General features: G+C 36.9%; 1 protein-coding gene across 1 annotated transcript in view; it reads left to right on the top strand.

Moving 5' to 3' along the window:
- Positions 1–24,643, top strand: part of GRK5 (G protein-coupled receptor kinase 5) — a gene marked incomplete at its 5' end in the record, with an annotated part of 102,532 nt that overhangs the window by 34,975 nt on the left and 42,914 nt on the right. The window contains 2 exons of the mRNA XM_015817244.1: positions 5,010–5,122; positions 13,527–13,604. Coding sequence (XP_015672730.1) covers positions 5,010–5,122; positions 13,527–13,604 — 191 coding nt within the window. The remainder of the gene's footprint in view (positions 1–5,009; positions 5,123–13,526; positions 13,605–24,643) is intronic.

A 24,643-nucleotide genomic window follows, 5' to 3' on the forward strand; every position in this document is an offset into this window, starting at 1 on the left:
AAGTACATTGTGAATAGGTTCTCACAATAGCTGTAACTGAAAATATTTAGTTCATTAGCTGCATTGGCTTAGGGGTAAGAGAAAATGGCATTTGTTTATTAGATTGAAACCAGATACTAAGACTGGATAAGTAGGGCAAACAATTCTCCTTGCAAGTAAAGAGAAATTAACATCAAACTAATCCTTCGCTCCATAATGGCGTTGAAACATCTTTCAAAACCATTTTGCATTTTAACATAAAGATGTGTATTTCAAAGAAAATCAAAAGACAAAATCTTGCCAGGTGTGCTTGAGCCTTAAGATTACTAAAGTAGCTTTTTGGATTCTGGCCATGTTTATATGATGGGTGTTCTGCAAGGAGTAATGAGCATTCAGCTTAAATTTCTTTGAGAAGTGAATACCAAAATGATCCTTTGTACTTAAGCTTTATCACTATGAAAAATTAACTCTTGCTGTCCTTTCTTAGTGACTCCACTTGCAATGATTGAGGTTCCAGCTATGCCTCTTAGTCTAAAATTTAATGGCAGCAGATGCAATGCTCATTGATTCAAATCAAACAGTGGATAAGTCCTTTTTAAAGAGTCCCCAGAATAGTATTTGAAGGGAAACAGCTTTCATCCTTTTAAAAGCTAGGTGGATTACTGCATATCCTTTTTGTATTTAAACGGAGGCAACCACATTTGGATGCTTAACCTATAAAAAGAGCTATAAATTTGCTTGTGAACATGATAAATCAAAGTGTAAATTGAACACTGTGTGTGAGACAAGCCCTCCTTTCTGAGACAGAAAGGCTCCTTGGGACTGGGTGAATTTTGAACAAATGGATACAGCCAGTTGATGGCCAACCCAATTGATACCTCAAAGCCTCTCAGTCATGATACTACCATCACTGTCATATTATCATACAGACTTTTACTTGTTCTTCTCCGGTCTCATATTTCAACAAAAGTTTATACATTTTAACAATAACATGTTCATCAGCACATAATTCTATTTCTAATACAGTGTTACTTTGTTCTTAACCATAAAGTCTTTATTTATTTATCAGATTTCGACACTGCCCATCTCACCTAAGTGACTTTGGGCAGTTTACAATAAAAAGCCACTTTAAATTTTTCTAAAAACCATTTACATGAAACCTTCTCTTCATTTTATTTTAAAATCCTTTAAGAAAATTCTAGTACTTCATGGTAAGTTAACAATTTATATTTACTTGTCATTTTTCATTTATAAAATGATTCTTGGGCTGAAAGCTACAAAGGAGTTTTATTTCACATTCTTAAGTATAGCCCGTCTAATAATGATTTTTAAACTACATTCACCTTAGCTTTATTATTCCATAGGTACCAATGCCATCCAAATCTCAAATTATGGCCTTCTAGAATCAATAACCTTAACAACATCCACTTTTTCATCTAAGCTAAACAACAGGCAACAAAATATAGCTTCAAGTCTTGTAGGCTCAACTGTCTTCTTCTTCTTTTTTTTTGCATCTTGTTGCACCTTATATTTAACTCAAGTTCTTTCCCCCTCCATAAAATTTAAATATATCTTCTGCCATTGTTTAAATTCAATGATGAAAAAAGTAAGGTTTTACATTTAGGCAAGAAAAACCAAATGTACAGGTATAGTATAGGGGATATCTTGCTCAATAGTAGTAACTGTGAGAGGGACCTTGGAGTCCTAGTGGACAATCACTTAGATATGAGCCAGCAGTGTGCTGCAGCTGCCAAAAAAGCCAACACAGTGCTAGGCTGCATTAACAGAGGGATAGATCACGTGAAATATTAATACCACTTTACAATGCCTTGGTAAGGCCACACTTGGAATACTGCATCCAGTTTTGGTCACCACGATGTAAAAAAGATGTTGAGACTCTAGAAAGAGTATAGAGAAGAGCAATAAAGATGATTAGGGGACTGGAGGCTAAGCATATAAGGAAAGGCTGCTGGAATAGGGTATGTCTAATTTAATGAAGAGAAGGACAAGGGGGGACATGATAGCAGTGTTTCAGTATCTCAGGGGCTGCCACAAAGAAGAGGGAGTGAAACTATTCTCCAAAGCGCCTGAAGGCAGGACAAGAAGCAATGGATGGAAACTAATCAAGGAGAGAAGCAACCTAGAACTAAGGAGAAACTTCCTGACAGTTAGAACAATTAACCAGTGGAACAACCTGCCTCCAGAGGTAGTGGATGCTCCAACACTGGAAGTTTTTAAGAAGAGACTGGATGGCCATTTGTCTGAAATGGGACAGGGTTTCCTGCCTGAGCAGGGGGTTGGACCAGATGACCTCCAAGGTCCCCCAACTTTATTATTATTATTATTGTTGTTGTTGTTGTTGTTGTTATTAAATGGTACATCAATTTTCCAAATAAGTATTGTCTGGAACAAAAATAACAATCTAGTAAAAACATTCACTTTAATCAGAGAAATTCTACCGACATGTCAATTGTAATTTGTCCCATTTTGACATATCTTTTTTTAATTTCATTCTATGCCTTTACATAATTATTTTGGAATAACATGCTATTCTTATTTGTTATAATGATACCGAAGTATTTTCAAGATTAATCTTGAAACTTGCTAATGCATCAAATTCAAACCTCATCTCCTATCTCAAGTACCTTGTATGTGAAGTCCTTTACTGTTTTTTCAAATGGTCCTTCAAAAAAGATATGGGATAAAAATATATTTCTTAGCACCAGGAATATCTCTCCTTCACACTTGAAATGTGAAGTGCCTTTGGAACAATTCTCTGCATGCTTACTTCATAAATATGTATTTTCCAGCAAATTAGTCATGGGCCTAATATACATGATCTCAGAATTATAGACAATTGTATTTATTTTACTTTACCTTCCTTTTAAGCATGAGGATTTAGGAATCATTTTGTGCTTCTTAAAAGACAGCAGGAATTATGGATTTGTAAAAAAAAAAGATTACCATCAAGTTCATTCTGTTCTCATATATTAAATATTGCCAAGGATTTGATAATTTAGAATGCATGTTTTTGCATTTATCCCAATTTATTTTTAGTGTGCCTTTTTTTTTCAGGCTTGCTGTCATTACAGTTACCAGAAGCCCTTTTGAACAAGAAGAAATTCAGGACACTTTTTTAAAAGGCTACTGTACTTTTTTTTTAAAAAAAGGGTGTAGAAGTGAAGGGCTCTTGCTATCAAAATAGAACAATGCCCACTGGAGTATTCCGTTATTGCAATCCAGATGCTGCAGTAGCATATGTCAAGTTGTACAAGTCTTTCAGTGGTGTTTTCATGATACACTGGTTTTTTTTTCTCCTGCTGCATCGAGATTTCCCAGGACATCTGAAACTGTGTTCTAAATACTTTAGACCAGGAGTGTCAAATTCAATGTCATTGAGGGCCGCATCAGCATTGCGGTTGCCCTCAGGGGGCCGGGTGGGTGTGGCCAGGGTGGGTGCGGCCTACTGGGTGGGCGTGGATGGAGTGGGTGTGGCCTACTGGGTGGGTGTGGCCAGCTCTACATCGTTCACGTCAAGGGTGCCTGTGGGGGCCTGGGCAGGAGTGGGATAGATCTGAGGGTCTCTGGCAGACGGGGGTGGGACCAGGGCAAGTGCCAAGGCATGGTCCACTGGAGGAGCCTCACTGTTCCTCTCAGGCCATGCGGGGGGGGGGCTTATGGAGCTAAGACTGAATATGTTTCAGCATAGATGGCCACCACAAAATTGTACATTGGCTCCCGGCTGGCCTGGGCCAGGGCCAAGGCAGAGGGGGCCGTTCCCTCACTGCTGCACTTTCTTAACTCCAGTCTCAGCTCATGAAATACTTAAAACTGGCAGCATTATTTTAAAGGCTAGTGCAGTTTCAGCATGGAAGCTGAATATTGAACAGTGATACAGAAGTGCCAATATCAGTACGCTGAGCTATGCTCACTGCAAGGATTCAGAACCAACTATTCACTAAACATGGATCACTTTTAGATGTTAAAACAAATGTGTCCATGTAATCTCATCCTAATGTTGAGTTTCTTTCTAGGAAAAAAAACAGAAAATCACTAAATATATATACATAAACATATACGTATACATACCGCTGATTTGGCCATTGAGCGCATTATAGGTCCCTCCGCCCCCTGCCGCCTGCAATTGGCCACATCGCTCAATGGCCAAATCAGCGACATGCAAAGAGCTATAAAGGCGAGGCTCACCTAATGTCAACCTATACTTTGACAACGTTAGCAGATGCTAACGAAAGCTTAGTTTGTAATAAAGAACTCTCTGTCCCAAATATCTATGTTTTAACATGTCTTTTTTTAATGAATGCACCTGGGACTTGAATTTTTAGAATTGTTGCAGATATATATATATATATATCGCAAAAGGTGATCACTTGACCCCAGGATACAGCAATCGTCATAAATATGAATCAGTCGCCAAGCATCTGACTTTTGATCACATGACCATGGGGATGCTGCAAAGGTTGCAACTGTGGAAAATGGTCATAAGTCATATTTTTCAGTGCCCTTTTAACATTGAATGGTCACTAAATGAACTGTTGTAAGTCGAGGACTGCCTGTACTACACGCATTAGCATATGCTGGGAAAGCATTTAGAAGGTAGAATGCACTGTACTGTTGCAAGTAGCTATAAAGGACTCTGAAGTTTTCTGACTATTGGAAACCCTCCTGGGATAGCTTTCCTGTCTTGTTTCTCAGATTTCAACAGGTTTCGTCCTCACACTTTTAAGCCTATCTTTGCAATTGTAGGAGCCAGAAACATGCTTTTTTTTTTGTAAAAATGCAAAAAATAACATAAAATCAAAATTCTTGGAATGTGTTTAAATCCCATACTAATTTCTTTGCATCCAGGGTATGATCTCTGAAAAATTCTGACTTCTATGACTTGTCTTTATAAGTTTTTAAATCTGCAGGATTCATACCAGGTTTAATTTTTTTTAAGGTTAAAAAAATTAAATCATACACCTAGCTTCCCAGAGTTTCACTTTCCTGCCTTCTCTTCTTATTTCCTCCAGAGAGAGATTATTACAGTTTATGTGACAAGCAACCAATAGGAAGACTTCTCTTTCGGCAGTTCTGCGAGACTCGCCTGGAGCTGCAGTGCTGTATTAAGTTCCTTGATTCAGTGGTAAGTTGGTTTTTCTGAATGCTTCAAGAGTTGATTGTATCTTATGGGCCTTTCTTTGCAGATCCAAAGATTTCCTTCATTTTTTGTTCTTTCATAGATTGTACCTCCGTAACCTTTGTAGTTACACTGTTAAACTTCCTCCTCTATCTCCAGGCTTGTGTACATGTGTATTTCCGTTTTCATGTTTACTTGTGTCTGAATATGTATCAGCAATGTATATATTGCACTTATTGATTTGATTTCTGTTAAAGCCTTTAATCCTCCATGTTCAATATACAACTGAGGAGCCACCTCATCCCAATGGGACTAGCCAGTCCCATTTGCTCCAGCAGCAAAGGCCTACTTTGAATCCCATCTGGCAAAGAATTTCAGCTGGCGGGGTTCAAGAGAATATATCTCCCTTGAGATGAGGTTGGTCTCCACACTTTTGGCCTTCTGGAGGAGCTTAAAAATTTGGTTCTGCCAGCTGTACTGGGCCCCAATGGAGGCATTCTAGACTGGGGGTGACTGATGGGGTAGAGAGATCATCATTCTTGTATTGCCCATCCCTTTTTTTTTTTTAGTTTCCTATTTAATCCTCTTAATTGTAATCATTTTGCATTACCTTTGTTACCTTTTTATTATATTGTAAGTTGCCCAGAGTCACTGTAACAATGTGATGGGTGGCATAAAAACTTAATAAATAAATATGTTACATTAGAACAGAGGCCCCCAACCTTTTGTGCACCAGGGACCAATTCCGTGGAGAGAGGTTGTTTCGCGGACTGGAGGGGGCATGGTTTCATGTGCTGCCTGTTTTGTGTGGATGGATGTTCACTTGTTTGCATGGCCTGGCTTCTGGCATGCTGCAGACCGGTGCTGGTCCACAGACCGGAGGTTGGGGACCTCTCCATTAGAAATAGTTATATCATGAATGACTTCAGGTGTGGTGAAAAAAGTCAGATGGCAACCATAACAGTGTAATGCACATAAAAACAGGCAGAGATTTGATTGCACTGTTGTGACCACCATTTTATTCTTTTGACTATCCCCTGTGGTCAAAGGTTTAGTTATATATAAGCATCCGGTCCGTAGGAGGCTAAGATGTTATACTTGCACCTTGTAAATTTAAAATTGGAGCTATTTAACATAGCATGCATAGTAGAGAAAGCAAATCAAAATAATTCAGCAGAATTCAAAAGCAATCAAAAAGCAAATAATTTTTTGTAATGTTTCAATGGCTGGTCACTGAGTAATAATGTTGTTTAATAACTATGGATAATTTGGCTAATATGTACCTATATAGTATTACCTTTGGGACAGTGATGGAAGCTTTGGTTCTATGCACACTCAGTCTTGGAGTAAACTAAACCACTAAACACAGTAGAATTTACTCAAGAAATAAATGTAGGATTCAGAGTACAAACCAGAAGTCTTCTATTGATTAGCTGTTCCGTGAATTCAGTTGGTAACCTTAGGCAAGTCTCAGTCTATTTAGCTAAGTCACTCTCTTAAAGATAAATGCTTTGCAGTTTGTTGGATTAGTGAAATAGTGGCAACTATTGGATTAAGATGGGTAGACTTCAACTCCCAGAATTCTGCCCACCCATCATAAAGTTGCATGGTTGAAAAACACTAGTGTATGTGAAACATATTGAGAACTTGGATACAGCACTATATAAACATCATTATTCCTTCATTCTATTGTGAGTATTAATATTACCATTACTCAGACAGCCAGAAGACCATTACATCTTCCCATTACATGGACAACTCCATTTGTTATATTACTGATATATTACATCTACCTACTAAGCAGTCTCTTGGCTATTGGAGCTCTCTCCATTTTAGGTCCTAAAGTTTCCCTTAATCCTAGATTATGTATGTTTGATAAAGATGGTTAGAATGGTGAAATGGGGTTATCTAAAAATAAAGGGCCAGGTTCTCTGTTCTTGGTTCCCACTTATATGGAACTACAGGTAGTCCTTGACTTACAATGATTCGTTTAGTGATCAAAATGGCAACAGTACTGAAAAAGTGACTTGCAACTAGTCCTAGGTTACAACTCTCACCGCATTCCCTAAGATCACATGATCAAAATTCAGGCACATGGCAACTGTCACATATATGCAACTTTACCGGCCAGCTTCCAGCAGTCAGTCAATGGGGCAAGCTGGATGTACTTAATGATTCACATAACAACTGCAATGATTCACTTAATAACCATGGCAAAAAAAAGTTGTAAAATCAGGCACGACTCACTTAAGTCAAGGACTACTTGTATACAGATTTATACATGTCAAAGAAAAAATAGTAAAGTTCAAAAGTGCCTAAGACATCGACAAGCTTTTCAGACTCTAGATCATAAGAAGGGCCCTGCACGATAAACCCAAAGAGTCTTGTAAGAATATTCTGTGTCACCCAGTAGCCCAGCAGATATGTCCTTTTCCATTGCCCTTCCTAGCAGCTGCTATTCAGTATATGCTGACTCTGTTCAGGAGGTAGTATATGTCCCCCAGTAGTTGTAGCCCGATGTTCTGTCTATTTATCCAGCCCCTTGTTAAAGTCATTTAAAATTGTAACCATCACCCTATCTGATAGATGAAAAAGCCATAGTTTATGTACTGGATAAAGAAATACTGACTTACAACTTTGTAAGATATCCCCCTGTCATATTTTCCATATGTCTCGTTTATTTTCCCCTACTTTACTTCAAACTGAGAATATCAGTTACGCTCTTTCTACGTAGAGAAGCTCCTCTAAACATTTTGGGTAACCTTTTTTTGTTTACTTGTTTTCATTATCACATTATTCTGTTTTGAGATAGGGGAACCATAACCTAAGTTGAGGGTAGTTGGACCCTAGATTTAGATAAGAGCATTGCTAGGTTCTCGAGATATATGGCAACACCTGATGAATCTGAAACAGCCTCAGAATAAATAAGCACAGGTGGACTTGGATAGGAGACTCAGGAAATCCTAGCATTCTAGAAATCCCAGCATTCTATAATACCCAGTGCTTTTTTTCTTAAAAAAAAAAAAAAAAAAAAAAAAAGGTGCCGGAACTCACACATGTCATACAACCCGCCTTGCCCACCCTACAAGGTTCCATCCAAAAAAGGTGCCGGAACTCCGTTCTGGGCGTTCTATGAGAAAAAAAGCCCTGATAATACCTATGTTTATGAGTTATAAAGTAACACACACACACACACACACACACACACACACACACTGCATTAGAGCATTAACTCTCTCAAAATGACACTAGGAAGCACCACAGTAGAGAGATCAAATGGCAGTGAGAGAGCTCAGGCTGTTCATAGGCCCTTTGCTGCTACCACGAAGGCAAGGTTATTATTATTTTCAAAGAAAAAGAATAATGAATGAAAGCAAATATACTTGTCCCAGGGTAATGTAGCAGGATCCAGTCTGAGTCAGTCACTGGGACCAGAGTTTTAGTCTTCCATCCTCAGCTGAGGTTGGGCTGTAGCAGGAGTCAGAAAGCTTGGAAGACTAAAACTCTGGTCCTGGTGACCAGACTCAGATCGGATACCCCCCAAAAAACCCCAATATTTACTGCAGTTAGGTAAAGAACATTTTGGCGAGTTCCTCTCTTTGCGCCCCCCCCATTATTATTTTTTTTAATGAAATACTTCTGCTTTGGGAAGAATTGGGGAAGAGGACTATTGCAGAATGTTTCTATTTTGGTTGTTTAGTGATAGCTTTTATTTGTTCATAAAACCTCTGGGTATTGAGTGATAAGCCACATGAAACAACCTTTTGAAGGCAGCTTATATAACATAAACCCTTGTGGGTTGTTATTTTTTTTTTAATCATCTGGAAGAAAAGACAATAAGGCAGAGTTACATAACATGTTATGGGACTTCCCCAGCCAAAATGGGTTGGACCTGTGGGGAAATTTTGATGGGGTCTGCCATATTTTGCTGTTAAGACTACAAAAAGTCTGAACATATGCCCTTTACCAAATGGGTGAATTTACTCCTTTATAGTTTCTAGGATTAATTAGTCCCATTAATTAGTCCCATTAATTAGTCCCATCTTAGGTATGAAAGCCAGCTGAGTGACTTAGGCCAATCACTCTCACTCAGCCTACTCAATTCACAAGGTTATTGTTGCGGACAAAATAGGAGGAGCAAGGAGTAATAGATGTGTTTGCCAGTTTGGATTATTTAGAAAAATAATAACGGTGGAATTTAAAAAATCTAAAAGAAATAATAATTAAGCAATTATTAGATGAAACTATTGTTTTTTTTCTAAAGTAATATATCTTTTCAAGTGATAAATAAATAGAAAATGTGACAAATGCAAACATATTGAGCCATAATGGTTAGGACCAGAATTGTGTTGAATTAAGTCCTAACAACATGTTGAGGACTGCTGTTCTATCCTCTGTGTATAGAAATGCATAGAAGCTAAAGCAGAAATATTTCCTCTTTAGATTAAAAATATTTTGTATATCAGCAGGACTGGCCTTTTTGCCGTGTGCTATTCTCTCTTTGTAGCAGTCATGAATTGTGCCGGTTGAGATAAGTCTCCAGATTTTCTAAGCTTTTTTGAAATAATTCTTTTATGCATATGATTTTTTAATCTCTGAAATGCTTTCCAAAGGGTGAATAATGGTGGGATGATGGAAAAAGCATCATTAAGATGCTATAAACATCTTGTTGGTGCTTTGAAGAGGCAACATGACCTGTGATCTGATAAAATCTAAATGGACAAGAAATTTTATGAAAGAAGGGCTGCAAGTCTCTTTGTACTGAGTTTATGGGTATTTAATTGCTTCATCCTATTGCATTTAACAGGATTGGAAGGGCTGTAGCCACGTCTATTTTAATAGTCAGTGTGTTTCTTATCTTAAAGCATGCTTATCTTGCAGTATGAAAGTTTATTTCACAGTGGCTATTTAATAAGGGAAATGTAATTGTATTGGTGATTTCTAAAATATTCTGAGATAGTATTATGATAAGAGTGGCTGGTTCATCATAGGTCCATTTTTGAGGTGATATTAAAAAAAGTGTACCTCATTTGCAATGGACTTAAATGCTCTTGAGAATGTAGAAATAGTTTTGTCTCTGCCACCAAGAACATTTTCATAGTCTGAAATGAAGGGGATATGATCTTCTAAGGACTTTGTGCAGACCATCAACTGTGCAGGTGCTCATGAGACTTCTCTTTGGCAAAATCAGAAATCCAGCTCTCCTGCATGTTTTTCACATGAATGCATTTTTTTGTAAACATGAATGGGCCAATGGAGGAGGAATAATTTCATTTCAGTATTGACTTATTTCTGGAAGTGCTATGCATTTTAAAGAACCTAAGTAAAGTATTTAAAGGAGTCCTATGTGCATTTGTGCACACAAAGTACCCTTCATCAAATCACTTTGAAGAGGCAGTTTCAGAAGGGTTGTCCCAGTCCCTTTGTCCTTGTGATCTGATGACAGAAACAGCTTCAGATTTGAACACAAAGTGTGTATTCCCTCTTTGAAGAAGCAGGGAGGATCCTAGACCCTCATTGATTAATTACATTAATTTCATCAACTGTGGAATGTCCTAATTTACAAAGATGAAAAACTAACATCTTTAGAATTCTTTTTTTAACATTATAATTCCAGAGATGTTTGTTCATTCCTAGACAGTAAGATCAATAACACCTGGAAGATGGACAAAGAATGGCACATTCACACAGACATAATCACGCAAATGTCACAATTTCCATACCTGAATAAGACATCCTGATGCTAATACTTAATTGTGGCATTTGTGAGATTATATCATTGTCATCCATTTGGTATCACAGTGGTTTGATTTGGATACCACTATGATGTCCTGAACATCTGGAGGACACCAAGTTAAAGGATGGACGTCTGGTTCAATAATTGTTTATGGAAGGGCTGTCGAAAAGGAATGTGTGGATCCAGAGAAAGAGGAGGGGAAGAATATTTTTAAAACAATTTTCTCCATATTTACAAATCTTCATTGTTCTGAATATTTTTCTCTTAAACATGTCTTAATTTCAAATCAGCCATTGGTAAATTTAATAACAAATGCTACCACATTTCTAAAAGCTGAAATTATTCTCATAAAGATGATTCAGCATGAATTCTGTAGGGCAAAGTTGTCAAATTTGCATTTAGATGTATAGGAATAAATCAATTATTTGAAATATAGTAATTTAAAGAACAGTTTAAAGACTTCTGCTATTCCTTTTAATATATACTTTTTAAATAAGACTTTGGATAGCTTTTCAAAAGAAGATGCCTTCAAATAATGAGCTGCCCTTTTTAAAATAGGTCTGTAGCATCCTTCATAGGTGGGAAAATCTCTACCCACAAAAGCACTAGATTGCTAAAAGTGCTGGTTTGCCATTTAAAACAACTCATTATCAAATATGATTTATTAAATTATGTCATACCACTTGCAGATATATAAAAAGAACATTTTTGCAGAGCCAAAGTTCATTGTCTGACATTAATTGGCTTAGCATTTATCTGGGAGACTCTAATTTTTGAGAATCCAATCTCCTGTTTTCATACATCCATGGAATTATAACTATGTTTAAACTGAAAATATCACAACTACATCATTTTAACTAAATTAAATATTAACATATAAATACACTCACAAATGAGCACACTCAGATAAGATATGGTAAACTATGATACCCCTTTAATAGTTTGCCTAGTTTGAGAAGTCTCAAGTTGGGTCTTCGTTTCTACACTATATGCACAATTATTAGGCAAGTGAGAACGTATCATTTTCATCCATATTTTCCACTTCCAAGCTGTATAAACTTGAATGCATAGTGGATATAAGCATATCAGGTGATGTGTATTTGTGTAATAAGGCCATATGTGGCCTAAGGAGATTAAGGTATGCATAATTTTTAGGCAGCTTATTTTCCTCAGGCAAAATGGGTCAAAAAAGAGATTTAACTGACTCTGAAAAGTCAAAATTGTAAAAAGTCTTTCAGACTTTTTCAGAGGGATGCACCTCTCTTGAAATTGCCTAAGATATTGGGGCGTGATCATAGAACCATCAAATGTTTTGTTGCAAATAGTCAACAAGGTTGCAAGAAATGTGTTGAGAAAAAAAAAGATGCACATTAACTGCCAAAGATTTGAGAAGAATCAAACATGAAGTTACTAGGAACCCACTATCTTTTAGTGCTGTCATATTCCAGAACTGCCCAGAAGTACAAGGTGTTTAGTGCTCAGAGACATGCCAAGGTGAGGAAGGCTGGCAGTGGGTTTGGTAGTTGATTTTGAGTCTATCTTCAACCTGAAAAGGTCCAACTAGCTTATCTTCAATAATGACACCCCATATCAGTACCCCCCCCTCCAGCTTGCTGGCGTCTGAGTCAAAGTGGAGCTCTGTGCCCATTACTGATCCAGCCATAGGCCCATCCCTCTGGTCCTCAAGAGTCACTCTCATCTCATCCATAAAATCTTTGAAAAATCTGTCTTGGCCCAGTCTTGCCGTTTCAACTTATATGTCTTGTGTCTTGTTCAGTAGTGGTCAGGTTTCAGCCTTCCTTACCTTGGCCATGTCTCTGAGCACTGAACACCTTGTACTTCTGGGCACTCCAGATAGATTGCAGTTCTGGAATATGACAGCACTGGAGGATAATGGGTACCTGGTAGCTTCATGTTTGATTCTTCTCAAACCTTTGGCAATTAATGTGCATCTTTTTTTCTCAACACTTTTCTTGCGATCCTGTTGACTATTTGCAACAAAACATTTGATGGTTCTGTGATCTTGCCTCAATATCATAGCAATTTAAAGAGTGGTGCATGCCTCTGAAAGACTGATCTCCTTAGGCCATGCTCTCCCTCATTACACCTGATATGTTTATATCCACTATGCATTCAAGTTTATAAAGCTTAGAGGTGGAAAATATGCATGAAAATGATGATACGGTCAAAATACTCATTTGCCTAATAATTGTGCACACGATATAACTTTCTTCTGTCTAGCTACGTTTGCTCCAAAATTTCAACAGACATTTGCCTTTTAAAGCTGAAGAATATTTTGGGATTGCATGTCTGATCAGGTAGAGATTTTCATAGTGCAAGCTACCTGATCCTTCTAATACAGAGATGCCACAGATTTAAATTTAAAACTGTGAAAAGTGTATTTATTGTTATGACAGTCCTTCCTCATACAGTATACATCTCATGAGGAGCAAAGAAATACAGGGGTTTGTAAAAAAAATTACTACCACTATGCAGATCTGTTTCTTTGCATTGGGTGTATGTCAGGGGACCAATGTTTATGCTATATGGTTTATATTTACAACCACCAAAAAAGTATATGAACATTTTATAGAGTATATGAATACATGAACATTAATATTTATGCATGTGCAAAATACAAGCACAATTTATCATTTTGCATTTTTTTTCTAGGCAGAATATGAAGTATTTCCAGATGAAAAATTGGGAGAGAAAGGCAAAGAAATTGTGATGAAATACCTCATCCCAGGGGTAGGGAACAACTGAAATCTTTTATGTTGCTATTATGTCTAGTGAACATTTTCTCAATAGTACTGCATTAAGCTCTGCAAGAAATGTTTTAAAAATTATGTGTGGTACTATCCTGGAATGATTTTGCCTCATTGGATATCTCTATTCCACATGAACCATCAACAGATGCTGTATCAGTAAGTCATTTTAGCCTGGCATTGTCTTTCAGGTGCTGTCTTTGTATACATAGAGGGTAGATGATATTTTTTGGGTAGAGCATCAGTGTTCCATCTCTTTCCTTATAATTGTTCAAGACTATGTTTTGCCAAAAAAGTTCCATTATTTCTCAATGATCTTATATAGTAGAGCTATTCAAATCCTTGATGGAACTTTTGTTCCATAAAAGTTTGAGTGAAGCACGCATTTAACTTTGCAAGATGTTCTCATTGTCTCCAGCAGTTGCCAAGCCAATAGAAGCTTCTGTACATATGCATCATCTGAAAAGTAGGCTTTTTCTAACTTTTAGCATATGACAGAGCTAAGAGAAATGAGGAGGTTCCAAGTTGCCATAAAGTATTTCATCAAAGCAATTTTCAACAAACAGAATCACATCACTTCTGCCGTGTAAAACTCCTTGTTGAGATAAATTGAAGTCAGTTCCTCCAGATTAAATAATAATGTATGTTGTTGAACCCCAGATATTTTATAGCGATAAAATTTATCTGAACATCATAATGAGAAGCAAAAGACATTGGAATATTCATAACAAATCTAATTTAGCTGCAGTCCCATTATAGATGCACTGTCATGTGCAAAACCAGGCTGACTTCTCTGTCAGTGGTTCTCTCCACCTTTAGAGAAGAAAATTTAACAATTCATATAAAGTAAGTTCCAGTTTATTTCAGGCCCTTCTCTGCTAAACTAACTGCTGTCAATAAGCTAGCCATTTTGTCTAGGAATATGTAATCGAATTAGTACGGTGGGGTTATTTTTCGAAACAATAATTGACAAAACGGTGACTTCCAATGTGGCCTGCAGAATTTAGATTTTTTTTTTCATCCCTTTTGCTATTTTCATCTAATGGCACAACTGTCCTTTTCGCCTGTATTCTCTACTATGCAGCAATGCACATTGGAAGGGCTGGGTGTATTCATCCTTCCTGTGAAAGACTTTATCCATATAAACACAGCCTGTGAAACAGTCAGTGAAATGAGAAAGGAGTGGAATATTTAAGTCTCCTCCTTAAAGAAGATATTTCTTACTTTTTAAAATCCAGATGACATTTCTAACCACAAAAAGTTTTGTTTGAGCTTCCTGGGGAAGAGTTCCTATTAAAATGCAGCACTTCTCATTTCGTAGCCACAGAAGAATTCTAGCAGTTACCTTTCCTCAAGACTGAAGCAATTGCTTTGCCACCATCATCCTCTCCAGTTCAAATGCTCCCTTTCATCTTGTATGAGGGGTCATTATATTAAAGCTGGGTTCAAATAATTAAGAGACATTTGAGCATTTGTCAACCTTGGCTTAGATCTCTGCTATTTGTAAGGAAGTATATGTGTGAATCTGTATCCTTTAGGTGGCAATCTCAGCAGGACACAGATTCTTATGAGCTAGTTAAGTGTTAGCAAATGGACTGAGATAATTTACTCTGTTGTTTTCATTTGCTTGTATCCTCAGAAGCAGTAGACCAAGGAAGTGCTAAGTCTTGAAGACCTGGAGTCCCTAGGCTTTCTGGACTATGACTAGGGTCTATGAGCATTGCTTAGATTCCTTTTCAGTAAAAAACATGCCTGGCCCATGGAACAATATTATATCTCTTTTAAGAGCATATCATTCTAAAAACGTTGCTATTACCCATTCATTATTAAAACCAGAAATGAGAACCTATTTCTTTTCTTAAGCTAGACTGTATTTTATTTTGAGAACATGTCACAGACTAATTAGTGCAGAAAGACCATTGTATCTCTTTTTTCTCTGACAGCTTAAGATAGCATGCATTTAATCTCACTGTCCAGTAGGACTGATTTCTTTTAAACTTTCGGAATAAGTGTTTGAAAACTTTTGTCTTCTAAAAATCCAAATGAGTGTTTAAATATCTAGGGTATTGTCTCCTGTCTCTATATAATGTAATATAGTCAGCTTGGCCCAATAGGTCATGAAAGGAGCAAATTTTCTCAGGCTCAAACCAGATTTCAGGGATAAATTCCCAGCTGAGCAAAGAAAAGTGATGTTCCTTGTATTTTGCAAGAGATGCTAAGACAGTATATTTCACTCTTCTCTGTAACAGAGAAGCAGTATTTCTGAACAACTATCTTTAAATAAACCAAAGGGATCTCCATTTATACTGTAAAGATTTTTTTTTAAAGAAAAAAGCAAATAGAAAAGAAAACTGTTGCATGCAAAATTCATTGCAGATAACTGGTTCAAATCTTTTGTCTCATATATTAATAACATCAGTGTTTAGCAATAAGACAGCTGTCTCATGTGGTATTTTTGGAAAGAAAATTTACTTCTCAGTAAAAAAATTCACATAACACTCAGATGTTTCATGCCTATACAGGCACGTACACAAAACTGACACTCTGCATGAAGCACAGAAATGGTTTCTGCACTAGAATGACCGTATGACCTAAATATCACATCTTCTGGAAAATTGTATCCAAGAGTTTAGAGGAATGAAGTGAGAGATCCCGGATATGTTTGAAAACTCATGTCTGTATTAAACCCAAGTACTGTAAAAAAAAAAAAAAGTACATAGATAAATAAATTCAATACATTTATAAATAAATACAGATCTCTTTTATTCTATGGATTGATTGAATTGTTCTGGTGTTCAGCTGCTGCAATTAAAAAGTAAAGAGTTTCAAATGATCCTGATTCCAGTGACATATTCATGAATGAGAAATACTGCCTAAACCAGTTTTCACATAAACACCATTCCCTGCTGAAGACTTTAGTGCAGTGGTGGCGAACCTATGGCACGGGTGCCAGAGGCGGCACTCAGAGCCCTCTCTGTGGGCACGCGTGCCGTCGCCCCAGTCCTAGGCCTTCAGCTGGGTTTTATAAAACCTTTTCGCTTTAGGCCTCCGCCGCCGTGTGCAAAAAAAAAAAAAAAAAAGTTCAATCAGTCAATTTCAACTTCTCGCAGGAAAAAAAAGGTCTTGCAAAGTTGGAATTGATTGATTGAACTTTTTAGTCCCACCCAATCTGTCGTTACCACCACAGCCATGCCCACCCAATGGGCCACGCCTACCCGATTGGCCACACCCAGCCAATGGGCCACACCCACCCGGCACTCGACGATGCATAAGTGGGTTTTGGGTTGCAGTTTGGGCACTCAGTCTCTAAAAGGTTCGCCATCCCTGCTTTAGTGCATAGGACAGGAAACAGTGCATAGAATAAAACACGCAGAATTGTGGCACTTCAAGCAACTAAGAACCTTGATAACACAACATACATGAACTCTGAGTGGCTATAGTGAAAATAGGGTATTGGGAAGAAGGACATTCCTCAAAAGAAGAGTCTTAAAGTAAGCTAATACAGAAGGAGCTCCTTAATGGAAAGCAAATATTGGTAGCCAAGAATTGTACTCTTATGATTGACATGTTTATAATAATTAAAGGAATTATTTCTGTTAAACCCAGTTTTATTTTGGTAGTAAACTTCAAGGACGTGACAAGGACATGACAAGAAACATTTTCGTACTTAGAACCAATTGTTCAGATTTATTAGCTATGTATTCACCAGGAATTTTTTTAAAAAAGTGAACTATATTTTTTCAAGTTTACCATATGCAGACCTTAAATGATATTAAATTTGGCTTCATGAAGTAATTAATTTTAATCCAAAGTCTTTGTATTTATTCCATCCTGGAAGACTGCATATAGAAGCTTTTCTATCAAAATGAAAAGAAATGACCCCGTCCAGCAATCAAAAGACCAAGTTTACATTGCAAGGCAGAATTGTCTTTGTGGATGTTCCCATATAAAAGAAAATCCATTCAGCTCAGAAACTGATTTAACTCATAGGCAATCAGAAGTTTTTGTACTACTGTTCCATTATGACAATTGTAAGAAGTCAAGTTATTCTAGTACATTTTCTGCCCACTACTGCTACTCCAAGACCAGGTGATAATATACTCAGATAAATCAATTTTCTACATGATTTATAAAGAAGCTATTTTTATGCAAGTAGCAGGTTTTGAGGGGTTTTTTTTGGGGGGGGGTAGGCCTATACAATTGTTTGATTATAAAAAATTTAAAATAATTTTAATTGAAAAAATCTTGAAAGAGAACAGAAAATGAAATTCATATATTGAGTCTGTTAGATATAAAAGTTTATCTGAACGCTAATACTTTTCGGGATTATTTTTGTTTTCATAAAATCAAGAGAAATACTGCACCAAGATTAATTTACCTGTTGCCTTAGTGGGTAAAAATATAACTTGCAATAAATTTTGCTTATATACAATTTTCTGAAATGAGTAAGAGCATAAATTCATATAGAATATGTCAGGAGCATCCGCACTTGTGTTGTCTCTGCTGATCTTTTCACCAAACACTCTTTTGTGTTTGGATTTGACTTCTATTGTTAAATCAAATCTTAACCGCAAAGAAACGTCTCTGTCAGTCACATATTCTGTATGATGCCTTTACATATCACTTGTTTCTCAGATCCAAAACCACCATTTCTTTTCCAATCAAATCAGAGCTCATGATCTTCTCTCCTGTCATAATTATTTGTGTTCTAAGCTGTTTTACAAAATTGATTAAAAACTTAAGATGCTCTCTGTGTACCATTCTGTACAGACTCAGAAGGGTAGTAAACATTGCTAATTAGAACAGTAAGGTAGGTTCTTACTGCCATTAAAGTTCTTTTCAGTTGTTGAAGAACAACAACCGCATCAGTTTTATGATCTGAATTCCTATTTGCTATTTTCCCTTGAGGGGAAAAAAAAACATAACCCTGAAAACTCTGGAAGGTGAACAGGGTAAGGATATTATCTTAATACAGCCAGAAATAGGAGGGGGGGAAGACCAACAAGCCAATTTGTACAACAAATTGTCCCCTTTGCTTTTTAAGACAAGAAGGCGCTCCCACTCTTATAAAGGAGAACATTGCCAAAGTTTGCATGAACACATTCTTTCTCTCTTGGATTGTTAAAACATGGAAAAAATGAATTTGTTACCTAGCAAATTATCTTTCCTGGGTCTTCCAATGAATGCCATTGCCCAGAAATGTGACCTGGTATATCAGAAATATTATTATTTGCTCAATTATGATTGAGCAAAGTGAGAGAAATACAGCAATGCTATACCATTGAAAAGGGTGATCTAAGGTACTGGAGCCACATGTTGAATTCTGCAGGCTAGCTGGTAGTTTTAATCTACTGTGCACACAGTCTGCATAGTTTCCAGATCTGTTCCTGTGTCTTGGCAGTAGTACATGCTATATGAGTTAAGGAGAGCCAGGTATTTCAATTGCTTTTCTTAATCATTAATGCAAATTAAGTGATGGCATGAAAAAGAGGCAGTTCTGGATCACAGAAAATGTGTTAGCTCTAATTGGGCCTAAGCCCTAAACAAGGCCTAAATACCACTAGGGATAGTATAGAAAAGTTGCTGTAATAGTTGTAATAGTAAAGACATCCTTGATCTTGATGGAAGAAAGGTTCTGGATTCAAACCTGAGGTGGGTCACAAATAATACATCGGGCAGCTGCTTGAAAAGGAAGGTAGCTTTATTCAACAGATTAACATGGAGTTCAGCAATTGAAGGTAGGTTACAAAGTTAGAATGCTAAGCGTGGTAGTATTTATAGTAATAATGAACTTTGATCTTGAGGCATGTCAGATGTGTAACTTGAGGTGTTCCCGTCCTGGGACTTGTGAAGTCTGAAAAGGAAGGTTGTTCTTTGCCCTGAGGGATGTGTTTATCTTAGATCTTTTCCTATGTATGGAATTTTATGAAGGGTCTGGCATGGGTTGCAGTATTGTGATGGAAGATTTTTTTCCCCTCATCCTGAGGGGATTCCAGTTTATGTTTGTTTACCACTGCTGGCTGATTGAAATGCACTTAACCAGTTTTAGCCCAATTGTTAATGTGTCAGTGTAGGTGGAAAACATTTAAGCAGTTTCTTTCTATTTTTATTTTCCACTTTCTTTGTACCTTTCTTTGAGGTTGCCATCCTTCAGCTGTTCAGAATGCATGCTGGGTTAGGAGTCTCCCATTATAGTTCGGGAGACCAAAACAACCATGACAAGGTTTGCTAGGAAGGTAGTTGCGAATAGCAAAGGGACAATTTACGGTTACATATATTGATAATCTGTTGTTCCAAGAATTATTTTTCCCCAAATGTTTGCTTCTTCAACATACTCTACAAGTGGTCAAATACTGAACCATCTTATTTTTCATAAAAAATATAGACTGTTGTGAACAAAATAATCCTGTATTCTTAATTGAAGCTGAGAATGGAAAAAAGGGGGTTGTTCTACAATTTCAAAGCAATCCCAGTGAATTTTTAGCAAGATTGAATTAGTCATACTCTATAGTTAAGACCTTAGTGCCTGAGCTAGGATTTTATATTTCTATATTAAATATTTTATATTTTGATATAGCTCCTTGGACAGCTGTTCTTATGATCATGATTTAGAGAAACTGCTATGAAAGGGGAAAGGGGAAAACTCTAATCAGCCATAGAGTGATAGACATTTATTTTCTAATTCCTATCCAAAGCTTTCAACTCTTCTATCGGAAAAATCTCCCAAGAATAACCACTATTACCCATGATATTTCAAGTTATAAACAGATCACACATCTTTATTATCTGGATTCCACCTATATTAAAAATGTTAATGTAACATACAGTCTAGAACCAAATTTATACATATACAGGTATGGAAAGCCCCTGCCCTCCCCAAAATAAAATATTCTACTGAATATTAAAAGAGGCAGAATAGAATATTTCCCCTAAAGAAGAAGAGGAGAAAATTTCCTTAACAAAGGCAGAAAGCAGCCCCAGTCTTTCTGCTATAGCAAAACAGCCGTAAGTAGAAGCCTGAAGAGGCTAGGCCAGGGGTAGGCAACCTTGGCTACCCCGGGCTAGGCTTTATGAGTAGATATTTTGTATTCATTCATAAAGCCAGGACACTCTATTCATAAACAAAGGGCAGCCAGCAGCTCCAAATAAGCAGCACAATAAGCAAGGAACCAAAACTGAGAAGATTAGCTCAGACAAATAAAACACCTAGGATTTGCATTTCCCCTTTTGCCCTGAGAGCCAGTCATGACCCCTACATGACCCCATAGGAATCTGGCAACAACCATTAAAATATTAAAGGACATACTCTTGCACAGAAACAGGAATCTCAAACACAAAGTCCCCAAAATTGTATAAAAGCCCATCTACTCTTAACCCCAATTTGTCAGCCACCCCAGAAACATGCTGTTGTCCCTGTTGTTTCTGGCTACCAAATAAATGGAGACCTCCTTTCCAACTGCAACCTGCCTCCAGTTCATTTCTTCTGTGTCTTTCTCCCAGCTTGGAATAAGAACCGGACCAGTTTTTACTTCCAACAATTCCAGATTTTACTTCCAACATAAGAATAACTTCAAATTCTTTTCACTTCCAGCCTAAAACTCCTAAGAGGCTTTCTTGGACAATGCACACTCTTTCTGTCTGTGTGTCATCCAACAGTCAGGCAGATTCTTTTTTTAAACCAAGTGCATTTTAAACTCCAAAGTTATTCACACAATTCAACGTTCTTACTTGTGTTGCAAAAATGTCAAGCAATAGCCTCCTCTTACCTCCTCTTACCTCATTTCCTTTTGCGCCTCTTCCTCACTGGCCCTGATCCAAGTCCAAATGGACTGCTAAGCAGTTCTTCCAGTCACGATCTGTTCACTCAGCAGTCAGATGCTGATCACACCTTGTTCTTTTGGCCTCAGTCCTTTCTTCAGCTGGTACTTTGGGTTGATTTTCTTTATGAGTGGGACTTATCCTCTGATCCACCTCTATTGACCCCAAACTGCAGACAGGTCTACTTTTTCCCTTTGCCTCTTGCTTATGAGTAATCTTTACAGCCCCAACTGGAGGGCTTTGTCTCTTATCTCCCCTTGATTTTATAGGCTGCCTGATTCATTAAACATCTCTCTTTCAAACTTGAAAATTTTGCTTCTTACTCTTAAGTAACATTTATGTCGCATGTTAAATTTTTGACTCCTTTTTATTTATTCAAATTGCTTTCCTAAGGGAATAACTATTTTTCTTTTTCTTCATCACCTCTTCATAGGCATTTCATCTAGGCTTCTGTTCCTGTTCTCTCTGGATCATCCCTTGTTTGTGTGAAGCAGATTCCTTTATCTCATTCTGTGACATTCTTTACCCATTTTCCCTTGTTAATTTATACTTTCTCTTTCTTCTGTTTTGCAGTTTCTGGACATCTAGATTCCTAGCTCCTGAATTATTTCTTTGATTGTCATGGCAAACCTCTTTCAGTTTTCACCAGATTCACTCATTTCCTCATCTTTATGCCATCCTATAGATTATATGTATTAATAGCTGTAGTAATATATATTATACAAACAGCATCAGGAAATCAGATAGTCTGATCGGTATTGTTGTTGATTATTGCTGCTGATTGTGCAGATACAGTACATAATCCAAAATGTGTGAGATGCTTCTGTTGACCTAGAGAGCTTTCCAGATAAACACTTGATTACAGCTTACCCAAAGTACTAACTTTTAAAAGGGACTGAGCTGCAAGTCTCATTTCCCTCAGTAAGTATGGCACTTCCTTCCTTTCAACAATCCTGTTCAAGTTTCCAGATTTCCCATGATTGTTAACCAATGTCCCATTCCTGTTATCCAGTAGATCAGACTTACTGTATTGATTCACAGCCTTGAACATGTTAATGATCAATAACACATGCTCTTGTCTTTAAATATTTTGTTTCAGCCTAAATTGCCTATACAGTTTTTTAAAAATTAAATCATACCAAAATCAAATTTTTTTAAAAAAACAAAACACCTGTGAATTCTCTTAACAGTCTGGATGAAATGTTATAAAGTCCTTTAGACCCCTTAAAAATAATATTTGGTATGAGTTTCTCTTGCTTAGGAGATTGTCTTTTATTCTGTGAACATTATTGTGTCTTCTCTGGTCTTGACAAGTTCTTCCATCATTCCAACTGTCACCTTTCTTTCCTCTCTAGCACTAGTTTTTCTAAAAGGAATCTGAATTCTGTAGAAAACTTCCTGACTTGGAAGTTTGAAGTTGAAATACCTACAATTATACAGCTGGCTCCCCAGGTTACGGAATGAGATATACGATATGATACGATACGATACGATATAATATATGGCCTCAGAGTATTCAATTGAATAAGTGAGAAGCTTCAGGCTGAACAGAAAATGGCAAGAGCATTCTGCCCCTTTTCTTTTTTCTCCCTGACTTCTTCTCCTTCACATGATCCAAGACATGGATCTTTTGTAGTTCAATTAAACAAAAATATTGCTCTCCTTTAGAATATCCAGTTCCATGTAGAAGTTGGAGAGAATATGAAGTTAGTACTGTGAGCAGTTTGAACTCTTTTATATATTTAGCTAAATTCCTGGAGAGGGGGAACAGCTGGACACATGTTCAGGGAAAGAGAGAGATTGAGATTGTGGAGTGTCATTCTCTGTGATTTTGTCCCTTATATCACCCCTGATTCCCACTGCTGTTCTATTATTGGCAAAGATTGTATTAGCAGGGCTATTTTTTTGCATTGGTTTACTATAAGCAGACTGTGCAATTATTAAACATTTTTCCTATCAGTGGGGCTTAGCTACTCCAGAATTTAAAAAAATGAAGAGACTGGCTTGATTAGGTTTCCATTTCTTTAGAATCAGTAGCTTTCTCATGGTCTTCTCTTTCTCTGCTTTCAAGCCTTTACTCAGTTGTTTATAAGCCAAGTGCAAGTTTAACTTTTTTTCCTTTTTGCTTGTGCATTAAATATTTTTAAACAGACAAAAATAAACAATTTTGGCTACTTCTCATGTATTATTGGCAACCAATGATAACATATGCCATATATCATTTTTTTTGGAAAAGTGACAATATTTCAAAGATAGGATAGTGTGGATAACTTTTTTACAGAATATTTGGTGGTATAGCGCCACATAAATAATCTGTTTATTAAATGTGCTTTTTGTCAGAGATCCAAAGAATCTGTAAGGCACAGTATTAAGTTATGTAGTTGAGCAGGGTGAGCTTGTTTCAGTCAGTATTCATATACAGTATATATGCTTCTGAGCTCCTATGGGGAAAATATGAGCTCAACCCATAAATGGTATGTTTAAGTAGCACACAACTGTATTGTTTCTACAAAAAATAAAAGCTGATCATGTTTTTCAATTACAATACAGTAATTCATAATTTTCATCATTATCCAAGCTCGTGGTTTGTTCCCCATTTTTTCCCTACTTTCGTGGCAAAACAACATCATTATTCATCTGATGTATTATTGCATATTTATCCCTTCAAATTAGAACACGAATTAGCTATGCATTCTCAATATTTTGGAACTTATGCCAGAGGTATTTCAAATGTCTTGGCTCTGCATGCTTCTGCCCAGAAATTCATACCAAACAAAAAGATTGACATGGTCTCTTAGGCGTCACAGTTTCAGACAAAGGGGAATTGAAGAGATTTTCTTCCTTTGCTCCAGGTTTAAATAGTCATTGTTTTAGATATCGCAAGGTTGTTGACAAATGGTAAACAATGCAATTATTATGGAAATGATAGATGATCCAGCAGAGTTTTCCTTAAATTCTAAATTCAGAAGTAGTTGCTAAGTTATCAGACTAAGTTCTGCCAGACCATTATGGAAACTTCTGGGTGACGTCAACATTGTTTTCCACCGATTTTTTATTACCGGTATGTTCCTTATTGTCATTACAGTGATAATAAATTCTTAGTAATTTAGATTTTTTCCATGACAATTTATTCATCTGGTCCTTCAGCAATTCGTATCGTGCCTTCATCGCCACTGTAAGCAAGTCTATCCTTCTTCATACACC

This window comes from Protobothrops mucrosquamatus, unplaced genomic scaffold (genome assembly GCF_001527695.2).
Source record: "Protobothrops mucrosquamatus isolate PMUCROS unplaced genomic scaffold, P.Mucros_1.0 scaffold566, whole genome shotgun sequence".
In the NCBI taxonomy this organism is placed as follows: Eukaryota; Metazoa; Chordata; class Lepidosauria; order Squamata; family Viperidae; genus Protobothrops; species Protobothrops mucrosquamatus.